Source organism: Trichomycterus rosablanca, chromosome 6 (assembly GCF_030014385.1).
Source record: "Trichomycterus rosablanca isolate fTriRos1 chromosome 6, fTriRos1.hap1, whole genome shotgun sequence".
In the NCBI taxonomy this organism is placed as follows: Eukaryota; Metazoa; Chordata; class Actinopteri; order Siluriformes; family Trichomycteridae; genus Trichomycterus; species Trichomycterus rosablanca.
Window position 1 is genome coordinate 16,884,128 of NC_085993.1, and position 25,009 is coordinate 16,909,136.

A 25,009-nucleotide genomic window follows, 5' to 3' on the forward strand; every position below is an offset into this window, starting at 1 on the left:
TTTTCATTTCATCTGATTATTGTTCAGATTTTTCTAAAACTGTCAAATTGTCAAATATCAGAGCATTTGTTGGCAGGAATACATTTGGTTTGATTTAGTTGAGTCAAAAAGATAAAAGTCTTTAATAGAGTGTCACCGAAAAATTGTAAGTCTTAAGCCCATTCCTAATTATTTCCCTATAGAAGCAAATTAAAGGGCACAGCGTGATGCTAGAGTTCCTCAGATTCTGTATCATTTATTTGAATTGCCTCCCCTTTATCCTGACATGGATCCATTAGCCTATTATTTTTAAAAATTATTCCAATTTTCCCCCCAAAAATTAGCTATGCCCTTTAACACATGCATCCACTGTGAGATTTCTAGGTTGCCTCAGACTCAGGAATCCATAGCCTTTCAGTATTAGTGAGTTAATTCTTTCATTCACATCTCATGTTTACATTCCCAACGCAAGTTTATGCTGGTTGTTATTCTTCTGTCCATGTAACCATCTGCATTATAACTTTCCTGTGTTTTTTTCTTGTTTTGCTGTCTTGATGCGTGACAGCAAAAGGCTTAAAAAAACAAGGAAGTTACAATGGTCATTCTGCCAAACCCTGGCTGAATCCCACATGGCTTTCTATAGGACATGTAATGCACTACATAGATTGCAAAACATATCTGGCATGTCCAAAACCACATACCAATATACTACACTTTAAAATTTCATGCCACCTGGGTTACACCTATGGCCTAGTATGTGGCTTTTGCTCATAGCCAGTGGCTTCTGCGCTCTGTGTAGTGTTGTATGTGTTCAATAGGAAGCCACCTGGTATTCAGCCCCTGCCCTGCACGGCATATGCTAGCACTCGGCGGCCAAGGAGCTGTGCCGTTCGTCTGTTCACCTACCGTAGTGCCGCCAGCCATGAGCGCCACACAATGTGGTGCGTACACACAAAACATAAAGCAGGAGGGAAGGGAGTAGAGAGAGAGGAAGAGGATGAACTCAAGAGACACACCAGGAAGAGAACGAGAGACAGCAGAGAGCCACATCAACACCAAGAACAGCACTCTGAGAAAAGACACACTACACAAAGAGAACTTGAGTTAAGCTCTAGAGGATTCTGGTAAATTACCTTCACCCGTATAGAACATTAAAATGTTGGAAGAACTTGTGTTTCCTCACTGCATTAATTAGCTGTTGTTTTAACCTTTTCAGCACTTAGCATGTCTTTTCTCACCAGAGAACACAATGAAATACAACACACATTGGTCACAACACAGAAAATAAAAAATTACCAAAAAAAAATGACTGAATGGACTCTATAATTGTACACACAGCTGTTCTTACTTTCTGTTGCCTACATAGTATTTTTAAATACAGTGCCTTGAAAAAATATTGCATTTCATTTAGCCTGATCAGGTTCACAGTATGTCCAGCTTTCCAGAAATTACTAGGTGCAATGCAGTAACACGCCCCTGACCGGATGCCAATCCATCGCTGGGCCTCAGCCAACTCCTCAGACATAAGCAATCATGTCTTTATGTTGAGGCCTGACTGGTCGATAGCACAGTTGGGGATTTGAACCCTGAATGCCAGCGGAATTGGGCTAGCATGATTTATTGCTGTGCCACCCAGGTGCTGAATAAATGTTAAATTGCCTAAAGATTTTTTAAATATTTTTAATTCTCTATATTCTCTCTCTCTCTCTCTCTCTCTCTCTATATATATATATACAGGTATGTATGTGTGTGTGTGTGTGTGTGTGTGTGTATATTTATATATATATTAAAACATAGTAAATATAAAGTATTTATTTGCTATATAAATGTAGTAATTAATCATTATGCAATGATTATATGTCACTTATGTCACAATAGTGACTATTCTTACTAATTGCGGTCCTACTAATATATAGGTGCTTTATTCAGCACCTGTAGACTGATGCCAGGACAGTTATAGTCTAGCGGTTAAGGTACTGGACTAGTAATCGAAGGGTTGCTGGTTTAAGCACCACTACTGCCAGGTTGCCACTGTTGGGCCCTTGAGCAAGGCCCTTAACTCTTAATTGCTTAGACAGTATACTGTCACGGTACTGTAAGTCGCTTTGGATAAACGCATCTGATAAATGCTGAAAATGTAAATGTACATTGATCAGCCATAACATTAAACCCACCTCCTTGTTTCTACACACACTGTCCATTTTATCAGCTCCACTTACCATATAGAAGCACTTTGTAGTTCTACAATTACTGACTGTAGTCCGTCTATTTCTCTACATACTTTTTTATGCTACTTTCACCCTGTTCTTCAATGGTCAGGGTCACCACAGGACCACCACAGAGCAGGTATTATTTGGGTGGTGGATCATTCTCAGCACTGCAGTGACAATGACATGGTGGTGGTGTGTTAGTGTGTGTTGTGCTGGCATGAGTGGATCAGACACAGCAGCGCTGCTGGAGTTTTTAAATACCGTGTCCACTGACTGTCCACTCTATTAGACACTCCTACCTGTTTGATCCACTTTGTAGATGTAAAGTCAGAGATGATCGCTCATATATTGCTGCTGTTTGGTCATTTTCTACACCTTCATCAGTGGTCACAGGACGCTGCTTACGGGGCTATGTTGGCTGGATATTTTTGGTTGGTGGACTATTCTCAGTCCAGCAGTGACAGTGAGGTGTTTAAAAACTCCATCAGCGCACACACACTAACACACCACCACCATGTCAGTGTCATTGCAGTGCTGAGAATGATCCACCACCCAAATAATACCTACTCTGTAGTGGTCATGGGAGAGTCCAAACCATTGAAGAACAGCGTGAAAGGGGGCTAACAAAGCATGCAGAGAAACAGATGGACTACAGTCAGTAATTGTAGAACTACAAAGTGCTTCTATATGGTAAAAGGAGCATTGTGTTTATGCCACATGTATTTTTGCATTATTATTAGTTTTATTAACCACTTTATCCTGGACAAGATGCCAATTCATTGCAGGGCTTCGGCCAACCACATGACCACTCACAGGCCATGACATTCACCCCAAGACAGGGTATCAAATTATAGAAAGGGACAGATTTATTAATTCATTAATCTAGAAGAATATCATCATAAAGGCAATAAACAAAGGAAGCACTTGCAACCACAATGCTTAGGATAAGTAGTTCTTCTAATCCTGACACATAATTAGAGGTAAGGCTACTTAAACCCAACTGTTATTCTGAGTGATTTGCAAAAGTCAGGAGGCAAAGATGAAAGTTTAAGGTGTTATTTTTTCAAGGCACTGTCATTTTTATTGCAAGTTTATTTAAGACTTGCAAGACACATTTCTCAGCGAGTCGTACTGATTAAATGAACTGTAATGCACTGTGCATGTTTCAGTGCACTACAGCCGAGAAAATAAATGACTCAAGCATGAGTAGCTTCTGCTGTACGCCTTATTATACAGCAGTTCAGCTTTAATGTGACCTATCTCGAGTTGTTTTAGGATTCACTTTACGTACATCTCCCTGCATATTCTTCATGTTGAAGCCATCCTTGCCCTTTTTGCCTTTCTTGTTCTTCTTTTTTTTGCAACAGCACTTTTTGATGATGCAGAAGCAGCAGGTGACGACGAGGAGAGCAGCCACCACAGCAATCGCGATCAGAGCCCAGGGAGGCACTGAAACAGATTCATTTAAGTTAGTTGCTTTAAATTACATAAATAGCATAAAAAGCAATCAATTAGCAATATGACAATTAGCAATTATGCACAGATTATCAGTTAGTAGATACTTACAAACCCCAATTCCGAAAAAGCAAGGACAGTATGTAAAATGTTAATACCAACAGAAAGCAGTCATTTGCAAATTCTATTTATTACTTTTTATTGAACAATGCTTGAGTTTGATTTTATTTATTTATTTATAAAATTATAATTTTGGGTAGGGGCAAAGACAATTTGATTTGGTTTTGAAAGCAATTATGCAAGTCTTTAGCTGTGAAACTACATTTGCACTTCATAATATACTACAAGTTTTGGACTGCAGGCAGGACAGTGTAGCACCCACACTTTTTGATTATGTGTATCATGTGCAGAATATGGCTTTCTGTCAGAATGTTGAAATAAGCATGGATGTCTCTAAAGATTTTCTAGAACGCAGCACATGTTGCTTCAAAATGTGTTAGTGGTCCTGTTACAGATGTGCAGAATGGTAATCCATGCCATGGACACTAATACATGCCCATACCATGACAGATCCTGCCTTTCAAACTTCATGTTGGTAACATTCTGGATGTGTTTTTTTATTGTTGTCCTGAAGAACACGCCCATTATTTCCATTAAAAAGTCTAAAGGTTTGACTTGTCAGATCACAAAGCATCAGTTCATTTCAGGTGATCTTGAGTCTAGAGAATCTGGACATACAGTAACTAACTTGAGTTTGGACCCACATTTAAATGCAGGAGAAAATAATCCTATTGAAAAAGAACTGGGAAACCAAATTGGTGAGTCGTAAAGGTCCTTCTCCAGTTGCTTTGGTTTACTATTACAGCACAATGTAGTGCTCTATTTGACTGACAGCATTTATAGACCTCATACATCCAGCAGAGAGCTCCATTGTTTTGGGGCAATTGGTCTAGCACTAGTGATATACAGTACAATTTGAGAAAATCACATATTAAATATATACATTTTTTAATACATTGGTGCACAAGCTTAGCTCTAAGTGCATAAATAATACACAATGTATTATTGTGAAATGATAACAAAATTTATTCTGACTCAGTGATTGAAGATCAAATTGCTAAATCAGACGTCATTGTTATTGTTCCTGCTAGACTCTGAAGTCCTGATTAAAATGCTGGTTTTGCTAATCAACTGAAAACACAAGGTCAAAAAGAGGATTGCATCAACCACTGCAATATTTAAGCTACTGTGAGTACTGTGAGTACCCATTAACATAAGGCCATTCATTTAATCAGTTTTGACATAGCTTTTATTGTTTTCGGCACTAGAAACAAATATTGTACCAATTATTAGATTTTTAAGGACAAGACAGAGAGAAAAGTAAGGAAGCATTTTTTGCAGAAGTGAATGTGGTAGATACGATGATTCCTCCGGACAAACTGTGTATGCTGACAATCTTATTTAATATGGTTCATGTTGTGTTGCGTATCATTTTTGTTCAGGAATCAGCTGAATTGGACGTTTCGATTCACAATCCCGTCACCAGTACAAGAATTTTGTATTTAAATCACAGACAGTACCATTAATCTGGTACTAGAACTATATATACAGTACAGGCCAAAAATTTTGACACACCTTCTCATTCCTGTGGTTTTTGTAAATTTTTTTTTTAATTTTCTACATTGTAGATTAATACTAAAGACATCCAAACTATGAAGGAACACATATGGAATTATGTAGTAAACAAAAAAGTGTTAAACAAACCAGAATATGTTTTATATTTCAGATTCTTTAAAGTAGCCATCTTTTGCTTTAATGACAGATTTGCACACTCTTTGAAATTTTCTCAACCAGCTTTATTAGGTTTCCACCTGGAATGGTTTTCAATGAATGTTTGTGCCTTTTCTAGAGTGAATTTTTGGAATTTGTTGCTTTTTTAATGTGTTTGAGACCATCAGTTGGGTTGTGCAGAGGTAGAGTTGGTAAAATATAAAACATATTCTGGTTTGTTTAACACTTTTTGGTTCACTACATAATTCTTCATAGTTTGGATGTCTTCAGTATTAATCTACAATGTAGAAAATAAAAATAATCAAGAAAAAACATTGAAGAGAAGGTGTGTCCAAACTTTTGGCTGGTGTGTCCAAACTTTTGGCCTGTACTGTATATATATATTAGGGGTGGGTTTATAAAATCGATTTTTCGATTCGAATCGATCTTTATTTGAACGATCCGATATCGATTCATATAAACGCGAGATCGATCTTTTAAATACGCCCCTTTTTACGGTGCACACGGAAATCTGTTACCCCCTTTAATTTCGCGTGACCAGCCAGTGTTTTTTCATGCAACGAGATCTGACCTGCACATCAGTTTAGCATGGCAGAAGCTCAAGTTATGACCACTACACAACTTTTTGCACTGATTTTCGCTCGGCGACAGGTCGGTGCTGGATTCGGGAGGAACTCGGTGTTCGCTCTGCGATCAAAACTCGGCTCTCAATCAATGTGAGAAACAGCGAGGGGAAACACAGGGGAGAGGTTGTAAACAGGTGGTGGAGCGCAATATAGTTTCTATCAGAATACATCAGCACACGCGAGTTTTACAGTATTTCTGACCTGATCGTTCTCTACAAAACAAAATATTTATTAACCTCCAATTCACTATAGAACAAGCCATGCTGCTCGTGTTGCCACTCAGATTCATTTATTTCATCAGCGCACAAACTTTGATCTCTCGCTACTTGTTGATGTGCATGTTGGATGTGGTATCATTAAACCTTTCATCACTTCTCACGTGTGTTTTCGTGACAAAACGTAGTTTTGGAGACCAGAGAAGCTCGCCTGTGATTCCCCCTGGTGATAGATGGTCTAGTGTAAAACCCCCCATCGCCGATCAGTCGTGTAGTGTGAACATTACAGCGACCAGGTTTTAATCAGAGTGTCGTGTAGTGTAAACTTGGCATAAGCTGTTCAACAGCCAGGTGTATGTTTACATTACATTTACAATGTTGTAGCGTGTCAGACATATAAAATAATAATAAAAAATGAATGTTAATTATTTATGTAAACAAAATACACAAATATTTTTAATGAGTGTTCTTTGTACAATTATCACATTCGTTCTCTGAACATCTGTACATATTTAAACAAAACCTGTTAATGTAACTCAAATATGCCTAAATGTGTTGAATCAAAATTGAATCCAAAATCGAATCCAAAATCGAAAATCGAAGATCGAATCGAATCGGGACCTTGTGAATCGGAATCGAATCGATCCAGGAAATTAGTGGCGATACCCAGCCCTAATACATATATATAATATATATATAAATAATATAGAAGATTATCATGTAACTTGTGACACAGGGTTGATTTACAAAGACAAACAAGGGATGGTAATGATTCACTGGTTAACCAATAACTGACAAAGAAATCATTGCGCAGTTAATGCTGTAGGTTGAAAATGTCACTTAAATTTATTTCAGTTCAGTTCAGAGTGCTATTTGAGACTCGCCCACCCTCAGTGTGCATGTGTCATGGTAGGTGCACAGACAATGTATCCAAAATAATTGAGAGAAAGAGCACTGTTCTAATCCTACCAACAAAGATTTAAATATATTAAAATTAAGTAAATGATGAACAACAGACCTATTAAACATTAAAACCACACATGTTTTGTTTTGGAGTATAGAGTTATTTGAAGTCTGACTGCATGACTTCGCATATGTGGATCTGTGTGTTTTGTTGTATTTATTTTAAAATGATGTTTATATTTCACATCATGCTCCAGTATAAAAGTAAAAGTCTGCTTATTATCTTATAATATTTACACTACTGTACCTATATCCATAATCATAAGCATGTTTAGTTTGCCCCTGTAAAGAACTGTTCAATAGCAGCTACCGTTTAAATTCTACATGCTGAGTGCTGAACTGTTTTTGCTTACAGTGTTCATGTTGATCTTACTGTTTAATATTACTGTTATGTTCATTAGGTTATGCTATTTTTCATTAAATAAAGTATTAAGTATAAAAACAAGCTCAGGTGGCACAGTGGTAAATTATGTTAGTCCACTACTGCTGGGATCCAGGGTTCAAATTCCCAGCTGTGCTATCGGCCCATGGACCTTCTACATGCAGACATGAATGGCTATGTCTGAGGAAGAGAGGGGTGCTAGAGGCTCTTGATGGATTGGTCTCCGGAGTGACTCTGAGAAAACTGGGCCCACTGTGACCCTAAACAGGATAAAGCATTGGTAAAAGCTGGTGTGTTTGCACCAAAAATGTCCAGAACTTACAACAGACTTTATCACAGACTGAACTAAACAATGAAGAACAATTATTTATTTATTTATTTTTTGCTAGTTTTAACTTTCAGTTCAATTTAATTTCGTGTTTGTATGATTTGTTTAAATCCTATTTATTTAAAGTATCCTCCAGGCCACCCAACAAGGATGGGTTCCTGCTGAGTCTGGTTCCTCTCAAGGTTTCTTCCTGTAATTTTAAGGGAGTTTTTCCTTGCTACTGTCGCCCTCGGTTTGCTCAATAGGGGTTTTTGGTCTGTTGGTCCTGGATTCTGTAAGGTTGCTTTGAGACGATGTTCATTGTAAAAAGCGCTAAATTACTAAATTTGACTTGACTTGACTAAAACATGAAAATGAAATAAAAATAATAAAATATAAGCTTGTTGACAAACACCCAAGCTTGTACATCACCCCAAATGTATTTAATTTCCTGAGTTACGAACCCTTATCTTAGCAGTTGCAGGCTAGTGTAAAAGGCTGCTGAGTCACCAAAGCGCCTAACATTGTTTTTGTGTTTTTTATTATTATTTTTTACCAATATGTATTGTATTCTTGTTTAGATCTTTAAATACTCTTCTTTTAAAATAGACACGTTGAAATAACAACAAATATACATGTAAACCAGACTTACATGGGATGGTCTTCATCTCATTTAGAAACTTGTTCTTAATCTTCTCAAAGACATCATCCATAGAGGAATGTCCGGACTCGGTGGAGTTGTCAGTTGAAGTGGAGAGGGAAGGGCCAGGAGCCATCGTCATAGTGTTGGGTGCTTGGGTGCCCCCAAAGCCTGTGGGCTCAGGACCCACCATGGCCTCTGGCTTCTTCTTAAAAAGATTCCACTTCATGATCCACAGCTAGCCACTCGGTGTCACTGTAAGATATAAAAAGACAAACCTTAGTCATTAAGTACTGGACAAAATGTCATTAAAATAATGCCTTGTTCACACATATTTTGGCCCTGATTTTTGCTCGCCGACTGGTCACTGTTAGATGCGCCATCTTGGAGGTAAATGGGAGTTCGCTCAGGGCTCGAAAACTGGCTCTCGATGCTATGCCTGAACTGTTCAACAACACTCAGCGATCGCCTGCAGACTTAAGAAAAATATCTAGCATGCTAAATATCTGGACCTGTCAGCGACTTAAAATCCTGTAGTGTGAAAAGTGTTGAGATCAGGTTGTGACTGGCAGTGAGCGCGGTGTCAAGCTACAGCCAAAAAGAACGCAAGATACGTGGTGAAAAGAAACCCGGGGAAAGAGTTGTAAATGTGTGGGGCAGGTACATAATATAGTTTTTGTTACAATACATCGGCACACACACAAGCTTTACAGTATTAGTGACCTTATCGCCCACACCAAACCATAATACCAACGTTGCATAGCAAACATTCTGATTTATCTCCAACTCTCTCTGCAGAACAGAATAAACAATCCCTGCTGGCCGTGTAGCCAAATCCACTCCATCACCCAGAAACATTTCTTCTTCCTCTTTGCTGTTACGCTGCATATCAGCACACAAACAACTTCGTGACAAAATGTAATTTGGGAGATCAGACAGACTCGTCTGCGATTCCTCTCGCAGTGTGTGACCCCCTATCGCCGATCAATCCTGAAGTGTGAAAACCACAACGACCTCAAAGACTCCCAGTTACAAGAAATCAAGCTGTGTAGTGTGAACTGTACAGCGATCTGAACAACTTGAAAGTCGTGTAGTGTGAACTTAGCATAAGGAGATACTGGTATGAAAAAACAAACAGGATTGCAAAGAAAACAGGACTGGTAAAGTTCACAGTGAATTTATTATGTTGATGGATGAGAGAACCACAGCTGAGGAAACATTAATATTACATGAAACCTGTAGTCAAATATGTGAATCAATAACCCTGGCAGGCCAGAAAGAAATAAGTGGTACAAGCCCTTCAACAATTACGCTTTCTAAGGAGGTACTTTTTTAATAAATAATTGGCTAGCCTGCATAATAACAACATAGAAAGCTATGGTTACAGAAATATACCATGCAAACCAAGAAAGCACAGAGAGACATAACAAGCTAGCCCACTTCAACCACATGAGCCAGTAGACATTCATCTTTTCTCGTCAGTTTTGCCTAGCTGCTCTGCATTATTAATGAATCAATTTTATAACTCAATTCTCCCCTTTCATTCTCCATATAAGAAGTGCAGATTCCAAAGATGTGTACTGAATTTTTGGGTCCACTTGTCCCCTTAGAAGGATGGGTCACTGCCCTGACAGTGCGCCAAATTATGAAAATTAAGTGGCTACAAAGTAACCAGACCCCCACCACAATTACCACCACCACCACCACACACATACACAAGTGCATTTAAAATCATTAATGTCTAAGAGTGCCAAGAGCTTCCTGATATAAAACAGAAAAAAAGCACAAGCTAAATAAGTCAGTGCGTGAGCTAAAAGCCAGTTTATTAGGATGCCTTGCACCTAGAATGATTTTCGTAAGTAAATTTTTGTTTACAAATGTGCAAACAATGGAAGTGTACACTTAAAGTGCTGTAGTTTCAATTATACTGTATATGTATGTTTTTCTTCCATTTTCTCCCAATTTAGTGTAGTCAATTTGTCTTCCGCTGCTGGGGATCCCCAATTTTTTGCAGTTGGGGAGGGTACATTGCTGCCCACACCTCCTCCTACCCGTACGCAGCCCTTAACAGAGCCCTTTTACACCCATGCACTTTTTGCAAAGGTGCCTCTATCTGCCAATCAGGGTCCTTACAAAGCGTTTGAAGACCCGACCCACATAGTCCGGTCATCCCGTCCTGCAGGCACTGCCAATTATGATGGCTAGATGGCGCTCAGCCAACCGGTGGCAACACCGAGTTTTGAACCGAGGAGTTCAGAATCTCGGTGCTGGTGCGCTAGCTGAATATCCCGCTGCTCCACCTGTGCGACATTTTTCTCTGTTTGAATTTACAAAGTGATATATTCTTTAGGGTGGCCACACCTTTTGGAGCTTTTTTTTATTTAGAAAATGCACAAAACTGGCATTCCAATGTAGCAGATGTAAACATTTGACCTGATTTGAACCGATACAAACTGTTGATGAGGTTGTAGCAGTAAGACTCCACCAATACATGGCAACTTGTCATTGTTACAAATGGGAAAATCATAGCGCAGACAATCAACGATGATCAAATTTAACATCTGCCAACACTGATATTGCATTACAGTCTGGTGCTGCTAATACTGCTGCTGTTTTTTGTGTAATTTAATAACGTGCATATGTTATATGTGCCAAAAATTTGCTTTTATGTGAACATATTGCAACAAGAAACATATGTTGTTAAAAAAATTGGAATAGATTCCTTGTATAATAAACATTCTGTGACTTTGAAACGGCCTGATGAGCCTGAAATGAAAAAGCATGCCAACCTGCCAATTCTGCACTACAAGGCTGTCTCTATTCTGACACAGAGCTCTTCAAACTGAAAAGGTCACCTTCACATTATCATACACTCTTTAACAGTTCTAAATGTACTTTATTTATTTATGAATTAACTCCTTTTTTATGTATTTCTCTTCACTTCAACCACACGAGCCAGCAGACAATCGTCTTAGCTGTTTGCCTAAAGTTTTTAAACACCTCACTGTCACTGCTGGACTGAGAATAGTCCACCAACCAAAAATATATCCAGCCAACAGCATCCTGTAGGCAGCGTCCTTTGACCACTGATGAAGGTCTAGAAGACCAACTCAAACAGCACAACACACACTAACACACCACCACCATGTCAGTGTCACTGCAGTGCTGAGAATCATCCACCACCTAAATAATACCTGCTCTGTGGTGGTCCTGACCATTGAAGAACAGCATAAAAGGGAGCTAACAAAGCAGATGGACTACAGTCAGTAGTTGTAGAACTACAAAGTGCTTCTATATGGTAAGTGGAGCTGATAAAATGGACATCGAGTGTGGTTTTAATGTTATGGCTGATCAGTGTGTATATATTTATATATATATATTATAAATGAGGGAGTTGTAGCCTAGCAGTTGAGGTATTGGCCTAGTAATCAGTGGGTTGCTGGTTCAAGCCCCACCACTGCCAGGTTGCTGCTGTTGGGCCTCGAGCAAGACCCTTAACCCTCAATTGCTCAGACAATATACTGTTCCAGTACTGTTAATCGCTTTGAATAAAGGCGTCTGCTAAATGCTGAAAATGTAAATGTTATATAATAAACATTGTGTAACTCTGAAATGGTCACATGATGAGCCTGAAATGAAAAAGCATGCCAACCTGCCAATTCTGCCCTTTTTCACTACAAGGCTGTCTCTATTTTGACACAGAGCTCTTCAAACTGAAAAGGTCACCTTCACGTTATCATACACACTTTAACAGTTCTAAATGTACTTATTTGTGTATTTATTAGGGATGTAACGATACACTCTACCCACGATGCGATACGATTCACGATACTGGGTTCACAATATGATTTGTTCCCAATTTTTTAAACAAAATTAAATTGCAAACAAATTATGACAAAGTTTCCTTTTATCATTTCTCTTTAAAAAATAAAGTACAATACTGTATTTGTGCTTATCTTTTATTTATCTAAATAATGAATGTCCTTTTATTTCTGAGGTAGGTAAAAACTATGCAAAACAATGCTGCCCATTTCCCTTTTTGTGTAAAAAAAAACTAAAAATGAAATTTTAAAACAAATCCCACATTAAATAAATCAATGAATAATACAAATAAAGAAAGTATCCTCATGAAAATAAATTTGAACCTGGCAACCCTGTAGTGACGTCAACCAGGCGAGGTGAATAGCACCAGTGCCCTCTGCTGTTTAAAGTGAATATCGATTCATTATACATGTAAATCGTGAATCGTTACACATGCGAATCGATTTTTAACTGTCTTGTGGTGCATCGTTACATTCCTAGTATTTATTAACTCTGTTTAATGTATTTCTTCCCAAAAGGTTCCCAGGTATGTGAAGACAACACATCTGGGCAGGGTGTCATTATTTTGCAGATCACAGTTGTTTTTTTTAATCAGCTACCAACATTGTCTGTAAAAAATACATCATACATTATTTTGCTGTTAGATCTGAGGCGGATCATTGCCCATTCTCCCTGTACAAATATGTCTAGATTACAGGAAAAAGCTAAGTGAATTTATGCAGGGGTTGAGCTTTCTGAAATTTAATCTTAAACATTATGGTTAGGAAAAAAAGAAAATGTCAGTAAATGTAGCTAATACACTTCTCAGGACAGAGGAGATAAGACATTTTTGTTGAGTAAAGAAAGCTTTCAGGCTATAAGGCAATTAAATGACAGACTCTGCATGACAATTCCACTGCATGGTATCGCTGTAGATGCTGTAATGGAGTCAATACACTTAAAGACATCACAAACATGTACATGATTTATGGCATCAAAAAAGGTCACTACCGTGAAAAAACATCCATACTAATAAACTACAGTATTCCATTACCTAGATTGATTGGGTTTCCTGTCAAACATGAACAGCCTAACAAATAATATGCAGCACAAGTCAACAATCTTGATTCCCTTTCCTAAAATTCACCACCACTCTTGTATAGTTACAGAAAATAAAGAAGTAAAATAAAAAAGTTAAAGGCTTGCAGTATTCTGACACAAGTGAATGAGTGTGTTATTACCAAAGTGCCAATGGCTAAATCCTAATGAGTCACTCTTTCTTTTGGGTCCTACATTGCTTTAATAAGCTATCTTTTATTTCAGAATCAATTTACAAGTGACACAAGAACCTATTAAGCAACATTAAGCCAAATGTATGCATATTAAACATAGTCGGTGTGTCTGTATTTGAATAAAAGTTGTTTAACACATGTTAAAGGTAGAAATTTAGTAGTAGTAGTAACGAAAAGCACAAGACTAAAAATACACCGTGTTAAAATTGAAGACGTGTATTGAATAATGAATGAACAATCCACTATGCTATGTGGAGAGGTAAGAATGTACTCTGTATATGGCTAGTGATTCTGGATATTGCTCTGTGTGTATTGGTTATTGACCCGTCCGTGTCTACTGTGCTCACAGTATTCCACATAGTGGTTAGGACAAATGAAACGCGCCATCTCAGGGCTGACACAAGATTAATAACAACCAATGTCACCTAATAGATCTTATTAGCTACACTGCATTTAAAATGATTGCTATTGATCTTGCATGATAACTATCGACATTCTGAGGTTTAGAAGAGGACTGTGAACTTGAGATGCTTTTTCAGGTACTGTATGTAATTCGGGATTTAGCTTTACTCATCTGAGCCGTAAAATAAGAGTTATTTTTAATGTACTAATATTCATAAACAAACATTGGTGGGCCAAACTCATACCCAACTTCTAAGAACTATGTTTGCTTTGTATTTCTGGGGGATGTTAGTATTTGGTTTAAAACAATAAAACTCTTAGCAATTTTTAACAGCAGCAAATTTTTGAAATTATTAAATTATTTTTAAATTATTGAGACAAACACATGAACATTTATCATATGCTGAAGTTATTCCATGAAAAAGTGCAATTTGAAAACACTCATCTGGTACGAGCATGAATCTATTTATTTAAAGAATATTATTATAATAATGTAATAATATAATGTATTACTGTAACCCCGTCCATGGTATTTCTGCCTTGCACCCATTGTTTCCTGGTGGAGTCAGGCCCAACACGACCTTAACCAATAATGAAATTATTGTACAGTGCTCTTGCCCTGTGATGGAAAGGAAACCCACACAGACACAGGGAGAACATGCAAATTCTACACAGAAAAGATTCTGGCCGTCTGGCTGAGGGATCAAACCCAGGCCCTTCCTGCTGTAAGGCAATAGCGCTACCCAATGAGACTATAAAGAATACCTACTAGCCTAAAAATGTCCTTTTCTAAAATAATTAATAATGAACTGAAATTGAAAATTTCCAATCAACTGGAACTGAGACAAACTTGCCTGGAGGAGAACCCAGGTTTGTTTTGCCCCCCTGCACTGATGGTAAGGTTCACTGGTGGAGAGTTACAGAAACACCTGAGTGCCTGCTTTTAAACAGTATTTAATTCAAGAAAAAAAGCATATGCACTGTAAAAGAGGCACTTCCCCCAGACTTAATATCTGGTTGTGTCACCTTTAGCAGCCACAAGTACATTCACACATTCATGTGGAGGAATTTTGTCCATTTCCTTGCAGAAATTATTAAATTTGGTCACACTGAAGGGCCATTTTAGGTCTTGCTCCAGCATCTCAGTGGAGTTCATATCAGAAGTTCATAACTAGGCCACAATTAAAACATTTTTTTTTCCTTTTAAGCCATTCTGAGGTAGACTTACCCTTGTGCTTTGGATTATTATCTGAACTGAGTGTATAGGATTCAGTCCCATGAAGAGTGAATCTACTAATTCAGAACACTTGGTTCCCAACATAAAAGTGCAATAGGCTCATGCAAAATAGTGTTAGCATGAGTTAACCATATTATAACCAACACACGTTTCCTTTGTAAGTAAAACCTTCCTAGATAAAAACCATTTGAAAACTGTAGTTAGCATGTCATAATACTTATACCAGTACAGATGTTGTAATTAATTTTAGTAACAGTGCTTCAGTCTGGATGTTTATCAGTAATGGTTTGAAAATTTTAGTTAATGTTAGCATGTCATAATATTTACACACCGGTATAAATGTTCTAATTAATATCAGTAGCAGGACTTCTGTGAAAATTTTTAGTAGTACTGGTTTGACTAAATCACATGTGTCAAACTCAAGGCCCACAGGCCAAATCCAGCCCGCCACGTCATTTTATGTGGACCGTGAGAGCTTTAAAGACGTATGATTGTCTTAAAATACACTGTAAAATCGTACATAAACTGCATCTCCCACAATGCATGCCGATTTTGTGACCCGCAAAGTGACCGCATCCTGCCACTAGATGTTTTAATAGAGTAATATGAAAAAAATATATATAAAAACCCCTCTAAGATCTAAATCTGGCAGCTTAATTTTTATTACTGAACAGGTGGCTTCAGTAATGAATGTAATGTAGCTTAAATTTGGTTAAATTCTGTTTACTTAAATTAGTTAATTTCATTTTTAACAATGCAAGGCAGGAGTACCCTGGACAGGACACCTATTCATCGCAGTGCTTCGGCCACCCCACCCCCCAGACATAGCCAAACATGTCTGTGTCGACACCCAGTTGGCCAATAGCACACATGAGATTTAAAAACCGGATTTTAGTGCTGGTTGGCTAGTGTAACAGACAGCTACACCACCCAGCGCAATTTGTTCAATACGTAATACAATACTAGACAAGCAGAAATGATTTCTCTCATCGTGGTGGGCCAGCATAATAAATTGATAGAATAGCAGTGCCACCTGAGCGCAGCTCGTAGTGTAGTTAGGTATATTTTTCTGCAGGATAGCTTCACTGTTGCTAAGCTACATCTTTGTAAAGTGGCATATAGTTTACAACTATAACTAAAAAGAAGCTTGTTGGTTATTATAACCAGGTGATCCGAACTAATCACATTTGTGCCAAATACGTATTAAAACCTATTCACTACGTTCTGCTAAGCGCATTGATGATCTGACTGTTTTTCTCTCTTCGATATTACCTAACCACCTTTGCTGACCCAGAGCTTACCATCTGAGTTAAACTAAGTTTGCTCTCAAAAAGTTGATTGACAGCGTACCATCGCCATAGCCATTTCACCAGCCCGGGGAATATGATGAGCCTGCCCTTTTCACTCTCACATCCCGTCAGCCAAAATAGGATCTCATTAGAATGTCTGGACTGGAGTGGACTGAACTCATCATACATAAAGTGCTTTTGACAGACCGGGATTCAGAATTCAGACCTTTATCCACTGCCATGCCAGAGAAAAATACACCAAGAAGGGCAGGTATAATTAGAGCTTATTTAAGCATTAGAACTTGATGAGTAGCAGATCCTACAGCACTAATTATTATCTAACTATTATTATCTTGAAAAGCGCTATATAAATAAAATGTATTATTATTATTATTAATTATGTCAAATGTATGGCCAGCAAAACTGACCCGATAATCACTGAGCTCTGCTCTCAGCAGTTTGTGTAGGAAATGTAGCTTCCATTTGGTTTCTCAATCTCTCTGAGAGAGACAGGGAGAGGAAGATGTAATCTGTCTGAGTTCAGGAGACAGGCAATTTCGCTGCCCTGGCTAGATGATCAAGCAAGACAATTGGACAGAACTGTTCTATGTGGCTCCTAAATTTATCGGCATTAGCATCTGACATGTGTAGATGGAAGAATCACTTCTTAGACTTAACTCCAGTTTAAATTCAAACCTTGGTCCACTGGTGGATGAAGCCGAACATTAAAAAGCTGTTTTTATTTGCTAATAAAAGTGCACACAGAGTAAGTATCTAAAGACATTTATAGTCAATACTCTGGGCAGTAATAAGTGAGAGAAGTAAAATTTCACCTTACAGTAAAATTGTATTTGACATTAATTGTTGTGGAAAAAACTAGACAAGTTACGCTCAGGTGGCGCAGCGGTAAAACATACGCTGTTCACCAGAGCTGAGAATACATCGTATCGAATCTCGGCTCTGCCTTGCCGGCTGAGCGGCCACATGAACAATGATTGGCCGGTTGTTCAGATAAGGGGCGGGATTAAGCCGGATGGGGTCTCTCTCTCAGACTAGTGCGATTACGACCTCTGCTGGCTGGTTGGTGGCGCCTGCACAGAGATGGGAAAGGAGTATGGTAGAGGGTGTGGCTCTCCGTACACAGCGCTGTACTGCACTGCACTCGTCAAGTGTAGGTGATAAGATGTTCGATTGCTGTGCACGTGTCGGAGGGGGCGTGGAGCAGCCTCGTCCTCCCCAATCAGGAGCAGGGACCAGCATTAGTGGGAGGATGATTGACAGGCAGAAATTGGATGCGCTAAAGTGGGAGAAAAAGGGGGAAAAAAACAAAACAACTAGACAAGTTAAGAGATTAAATTATATTCGTAATTAGTAATATGTATTTTAGGTTACAGAGTAGGCTCTTTCCCTGTCAAGTAGCACATGAGATGTAGGGATGGCTGTAAAGAGTCCAGCCAGAGTGGGCATATCATGTTGAGATGTTACAGTACATCCTCCCCTCAGGGGAGGCACAGAGACATCAGATGGTAAAATAGTTAACAGTTGCTCAAGACTGACAAGGGGTTAGCCAAGAGCAAAACATTGTCCACAAATAACAGGGCTATTTAAGGCTGATGCCCTCCAGAAACTGTAGTCATAAGAAAACATTTGGGGAAAACATTTCAGGTGCATTTCAGTTCCCCAAATTCCCAAATTTGCTAGTAAAACCCAATATACAAATGTTTTTTTAGTCATTTGACAGCTGCTGTGTAAAATTTACAAAAAGATAGAATACCCAGGCTGGGACAGCCCTTGGCTCCTATTGCCTACTGAAAATGGCAGAAACAGCAACAACCAATCACGAGCGTCTGCGGGCTATGGCAGTTAGAAGTGGACATCATATTTGGTATGTAGTATTTGTAGTGGGTAGTGCTTGTCCATGCTCACTTTGCTCACATTTAATTTCTGTCATGACCCTCAAGTATAGAATCCTGGGCCTGGAATTTAAATTCATATGAAGTGTCTATATTTACCTGACATCTTTACCTACAACACCTTTTGGTTCGTTGTTGTATATGTGCATGTTATTAGTCTTATATATATATATATATATGGGCAGCAGCCATATGCATCTCATCACCTACACTTGATGAGTGCATATGCGGATCAGCACTGTGTACGGAGAGACACGCCCTGATCAGCGCACTCTTTCCTCGTCTCTGTGCAGGCGCCTCAATCAGCCAGCAGAGGTCGGAGCTGCATCAGTCATGAGAGATTCCCTATCCGGCTTAACATCCCACCCTTATATGAACAACAGGCCAATCGTTGTTTATGTGGCCGCTCAGCCCAGAGCCGAGACTCGATACGATGTGTTCGAGATCCCTGCCCTGGTGTTCTAGCGTGTGTTTTTACGGCATTTTATTAGTCTTTTAAGTCAATCCAAGCAATTCTGTTGTGACACTTTGCTAGTAAAACACAATACACAAATGTTTATTTAGTCATTTAACACCTGCTGTGGAACATTCACAAAAAGATAGAATGCCCAGTCTGGGACCGCCCTTGGCTCCTACTGCGTACTGAAAACGGCAGAAACCGCATTAATGTCTCTCCTGTCAACCTTGCCACAATAACCAATCATGAGCATCTGCAGGCTATGGCAGTTAGAAGTGGACATCTTATTTGGTATGTAGTATTTGTAGTGGGTAGTGCTTGCCCCTGCCCCACCCACAAAATCCCCATTTTGCTCACTTGTGGAAAGTATGGGAGTTCTACAAAAATTAGTTCACTGAGCTGCCAGGGAGTGGTTAAGGTACTGGACTGATAATCAGAAGGTTGTTGGTACTGGACTAATAATCAGAAGGTTGTTGGTACTGGACTAATAATCAGAAGACTGTTGGTACTGGAGTAATAATCAGAGGGTTGTTGGTACTGGACTGATAATCAGAGGGTGGTTGGTACTGGACTGATAATCAGAGGGTGGTTGGTACTAGACTGATAATCAGAGGATGGTTGAGACTGGACTAATAATCAGAAGGTTGTTGGTACAAATCCCACCACTGCCAAACTGCCCAATTGAGGTTTGCTTACACATTACACATAACTTCACACATAAATGTTGTATGTATGTTTATTGGCTGCAAACTGGTAAAATGACCAAGAGCACAAACAACACAATGTTCCCATTACCATTTTTTTGCTTACAATGCTTCCATGACTCAGGAAATGTAAATATTCTCAGCCCTAAGCCTGCTCTGAAAAAGGACCTGATTGTCATAGTACAATTAATCCAGACTTATGGTAAATAGCTTCTTGGATCTCTGGTCATGTAATATACCTAGGAATGTCCCGATCACGTTTTTTTGTTCCCGATCCTGATCCCGATCATTAATTTTGATCCCGATCTGATACCGAGTCTCAAACCCATACTTGTATTTTCTAGATATTGTCTAGATAAGAACTAGATAATACTGTTCACACAGTGCACACTTCAAGTACATAACAGTTATTCAAATTCATCCAAAGTATATGTTTAACAACTGAATAGCTCTGCAGTGCTGTAGGAAAAAAATTGCCTGCATCCAAGCTATTGCTTAATGTTCTTTTATTTTTACAAAATAAAAGTAAACAAACTTAATGCAGCACTGTAGTAGTACAACTGGAACACTCAAAATTAAGTGAAGGTTCTTTTTGAGGAAAATCAGCATCTCTGCCGTGTTAGCGGACAGCCGGTTCCTCTTCTCATCATATAATAATAAACTCGCTGTATTCGGCTGAGTGTTTATTTTTTAGGTGCCGTATCAAATTGGTAGATTGTTTGGTTAAATGATATCTGGTTTGTTTATGAGCCACTGTACTTGTAGGCGTGTTGTAACTAAGCCAATCAGAGTGCTTGATACTGAGATGTCGTTCAGTCTTGTAACTCATGCTGTATGTTATGCTCCTTTCATACTCGGATTAAAAGTTATTGTTTTGTAAACCGGTGTGATCCTTGACTCACACACCATATAAATAGTAAAATTCTACAGTAATGAACGCAGCTCTGCTACTACCGCCTCGTGAAACGCTCACATTGCAGACATCACACTTCGCTGTTGGACACTCCGTTTACGACACCTGCTTGACCACTGACGTAAAACGAAAAATCGGGCTTAGTAAAGCCGATACCGATCAGTTAAAAAATGCCTTGATCGGGCTCTAAATATACCATGAATTAAAAAGAATAAGTAATGAGTAAAGTTCTCATAATTGCAAAATACCGCATGAACCAGCAGACTGCAGTGAATTCACTTTTTACATAAGTGACACAATGCAATCTCAGTGGGGAGACTCGTTGTGTAACAACATAACAGCATTTACTATTTTGTGGTACAGAGACCATCTGGACTAGATCAATTTCCCCTCATTTCACTCTTTGATTAATTGACAGAAAGTGGCTAGAACATACATTACTGTGAGGAAGCAAACTTTTATCCTGCATAAGCAACATTTCTGTGGGCCATACGTGTCAGACATGAGCAGTCAAGTATGGATCCATCTCCAGCAGACTCTAAATGATGCTGCTAATGAAATCCATACAGCTGTTTTTTTTTAATGCATTTCCCCCTTTTTCTCCCAATTTAGCACAGACAATCAGCCGTTCGCTGCTGGGGACCACGATGATGTCCAAGGAGGGTGTATATTCACCTGACACACAGTCCCTCTGACACCTGCGCGGTCCACCAATCCCTCCTTTTCTCCCATACTTCGGTGGATTCATGTGTGTTTTGGGCATAGAGAGCCACGCACCAATCTCTGTACAGGCACCCTGGGCTACCACGATCCTCACACCGCATTGAAGACCTCATTCCTCTTTTAGTCCGGTCTTTTTCCCACCCAGCAGACTAGAGGCTAATTTTGTCTGCTACAGGCACTTGGCAATTGTGCCTGCTAGGGGGCGCCCCAGCCTACCGGTAGCAGAGCTGAGATTCCGAACTTAGGAAGTTCGGAATTCCAGTGCTGGTGTGCTGGCGGAATATTCCACTGCGCCGTTTTTAAAGCTGCTCAGTAAAACGTTTTGCTTGTTTGTCAACATTTGTTTTGTCTTGGCAAAAGTCAAGACACCAGTCAAGAACCTGCTAGCATGGCTATTAGGTGCAGCATGTTTACTGACTAAACACAAACCATAAAGACTGTATGTTTTGGGTTTATGGTTAAGTATAAAAATTAGAGGCGAACAGACTCTGGGAGCTCCACTGAGAGGTACCGCAGACATGCAGCAACACCTAATGAATCCTTTAATCCCTTACAGTGCTTCACAGCAGCAAGGTAGGTTATGCTGTTTGCTAAAAGCTGACAGCTGAAGGACTAGAAGTGTCTGACAATCTTAAGATATTATTTGATTGTTGTCTATTTTAGTCTGTATTTAGTCAATATTTATTTGATTTCATGTCTGTCATAACCTTCAAGTATTAAATTCACATTAAGTGTCTATATTTATCTGACATATTTACCTGACAACACCTTTTGGTTGGTTGTTATACACCGATCAGCCATAACATTAAAACCACCTCCTACACTCTACACTCACTGTCCATTTTATCAGCTCCACTTACCATATAGAAGCACTTTGTAGTTTTACAATTACTGACTGTAGTCCATCTGTTTCTCTGCATGCTCTGTTAGCCCCCTTTCATGCTGTTCTTCAATGGTCAGGACCCCCACAGGACCACTACAGAGTAGGTATTATTTGGGTGGTGGGTCATTCTCAGCACTGACATGGTGGTGGTGTGTTAGTGTGTTTTGTGCTGGTATGAGTGGATCAGACACAGCAGTGCTGATGGAGTTTTAAAACATCTCACTGTCCCTGCTGGACTGAGAATAGTCCACCAACCAAAAATAGCGCCCCGTGGGCAGCGTCCTGTGACCACTGATAAAGGTCTAGAAGATGACCAACTCAAACAGCGGCAATAGATGAGCGATCATCTCTGACTTTACATCTACAAGGTGGACCAACTAGGTAGAGGTGTCTAATAGAGTGGACAGTGAGTGGGCACGGGATTAAAAAAAAAACTCCAGCAGCGCTGCTGTGTCTGATCCACGCATACCAGCACAACACACACTAACACACCACCACCATGTCAGTGTCACTGCAGTGCTGAGAATGATCCACCACCTAAATAATACCTGTTCTGTGGCGGCCCTGCGGGGGTCCTGACCATTGAAGAACAGGGTGAAAGCAGGCTAATAGATATGTAGAGAAACAGATGGACTACAGTCAGTAATTGTAGAACTACAAAGTGCTTCTATATGGTAAGTGGAGCTGATAAAATGGACAGTGTGTGTAGAAACAAGGATGTTTTAATGTTATGGCTGATCAGTGTATCCAGTGGAGACAAAAGGTCTGAGGACACATGTGAAAACGCACCTATTTTGCACTTTTATCAATTTTAATCAAGTGTTTTTATTTACAAATTATAGGCACCGGCATCATATTTTAACATAAAACATGTTAGCCCACCATTGTTGAGATTTTAAGCTCTTAGTGTGCAATACAGATCTTCATATGAACCCACCTGGTGGTTTATTATTTATTTATTAGGATTTTAACGTCATGTTTTACACTTTGGTTACATTCATGACAAAATCTGTAATTACTCGTTACACAAGATTCATCAGTTCACGTCTTTAATGTGAAACACAGTCATGGACAATTTTGTATCTGCAATTCACCTCACTTGCATGTCTTTGGACTGTGGGAGGAACCTGAAGCTCCCGGTGGAAACCCACACAGACACGGGGAGAATGTGCAAACCCTACAAAGAAAGGACCCAGACCACTCCATCTGAGATACAAACCCTCTTGCTGTGAGGCAACAGTGCTACCCATTGAGCCACCGTGCCGCCCCCAAGTGAAAGTCTAAATGGAGGTAAATGAATATGACTAGATTAAAAGAAAAACTGGAAGGAAAATCCAAGCACTTGCTTGAAAGACTCTGAGCAGGTGGATTTTATGGTTATCAGAGGCTTATTGGGTTAATACATTTGCAGTCATTGCTTACATATTATAAATACAGCCTCACCAAACATTTAAATTTGTGAAATTCATGGACATTTTTCAAAACTGTTATGCTCATTATATGGTTTGTAATAAAAAATACTGCTGTACATTACGGCATTTTCATTAGTTGTGTCAGACATTTGTTCCCACTGTATAAAATAACTGGTTACATCTGGAATGTCAGCTGGGACAGTGCTTGTCCGGGTCTGACCCTAATGAAATCAATCAAACCTGGCAATTTAACCCGGAGATCCAGCTCCACAGCCCAACATACATACATTACTGAAATGAGATTACAGTGATCTTCTCAATTTGCATAAAATGTTCCTAGATGGATTTTTGAGGTGCCAGATGTTGGTGAGCTCTCACTGTGAATGATGCAGACTTCCAGTGCGTGACTGAAACAAAATGTGCATGCTATGTATAACCAATATCGTTTAAAGCCAGATTCATTAAACCGAACTTTCGGCAGAATCATTATGAGCGATATGGCACTGCGGCTACATTAGTGAATGGCGTGATTAATTATGATCACTGTCAGTGGTCCCGCACCTGCTGTGACAACATTAACCACCAAAGAAATAAAATATGGCTCGAGTCTTAAAAAGTAAATGGTTCAAGTTTATAAAGTCATTTGCTTTAAAATGAACTCATCCTAATGTCAAAAGCAACTATACACAGAAAAACATACAAGCTCTGAGTTTAAAAAGGAGGAACGAGAGAAATAAAGAAGGGAAATCCCTTACCAGGCAACGGTTCTATCCTTCCAATCTGAACCACCCATCCAAAACAAGTGGTGGACTCAATAGCTCAGTGGTGAGGTAACATCCCCAATGACTCCCATCAGAACGAACTGCAGCGCCCCTCACTTCCCTCCACTGCAGCATAGCTCACTGACACACACAGTAACCCCCCATCACACTCACACACACACACTCGCACATCTATCTTTTAGCTCTCACTCCTGACACACCACATAGACCATCTATCACATACATCTCGCTCTCTCCTTCACTCTCTTTCATTACCTCTTCTCAATTCTCTCTTTCTCACACTGACATGTACACATGCTCTCTCCTGCTTCCTTTCTAGTTCTCATTTACCTCTGCTGCCTTGCTCTCTTTCTGCTCATTTAGGATGCTGCTCACACACTACTGCATGCAGAAAGCTACGCCCGAATGGGTACTGGAGGACAATCTCAAATGATCAATATGTAAAATCCATCCCCACCGTCGGGACTCGACTGTTTTAGTCGGTGAAATGAGGAAAAAGGGGCAGAGCAGGGTGAAAATGCCAAAACTGGAACGGCAAGTTGGAAGAGGTTGACAAATCTATTGGAAAATCACTTGGGATTGGTAGTAATGATTCTAAATAAAATCCTGTCCAAGCCATAACTGAGTAGAATT

The 25,009-nt window shown here is 39.3% G+C and overlaps 1 protein-coding gene across 4 annotated transcripts in view; it reads right to left on the reverse strand.

Annotated features, from left to right (window-relative positions):
• The window catches only part of LOC134316939 (synaptotagmin-2), a 102,401-nt gene that overhangs the window by 15,303 nt on the left and 62,089 nt on the right, over nucleotides 1-25,009 (reverse strand). For 3 of the 4 annotated variants that reach the window (XM_062997508.1, XM_062997505.1, XM_062997507.1), the window contains exons 2-3: nucleotides 8,581-8,823; nucleotides 3,481-3,638 (exon numbers count right to left, since the gene is read on the reverse strand). In XM_062997508.1, coding sequence (XP_062853578.1) covers nucleotides 3,481-3,638; nucleotides 8,581-8,797 — 375 coding nt within the window. In that variant the 5' untranslated portion in view covers nucleotides 8,798-8,823. Of the gene's footprint in view, nucleotides 1-3,480; nucleotides 3,639-8,580; nucleotides 8,824-24,349; nucleotides 24,642-25,009 lie in introns of those variants that run through there. The other variant, XM_062997506.1, reaches the window with a different exon arrangement.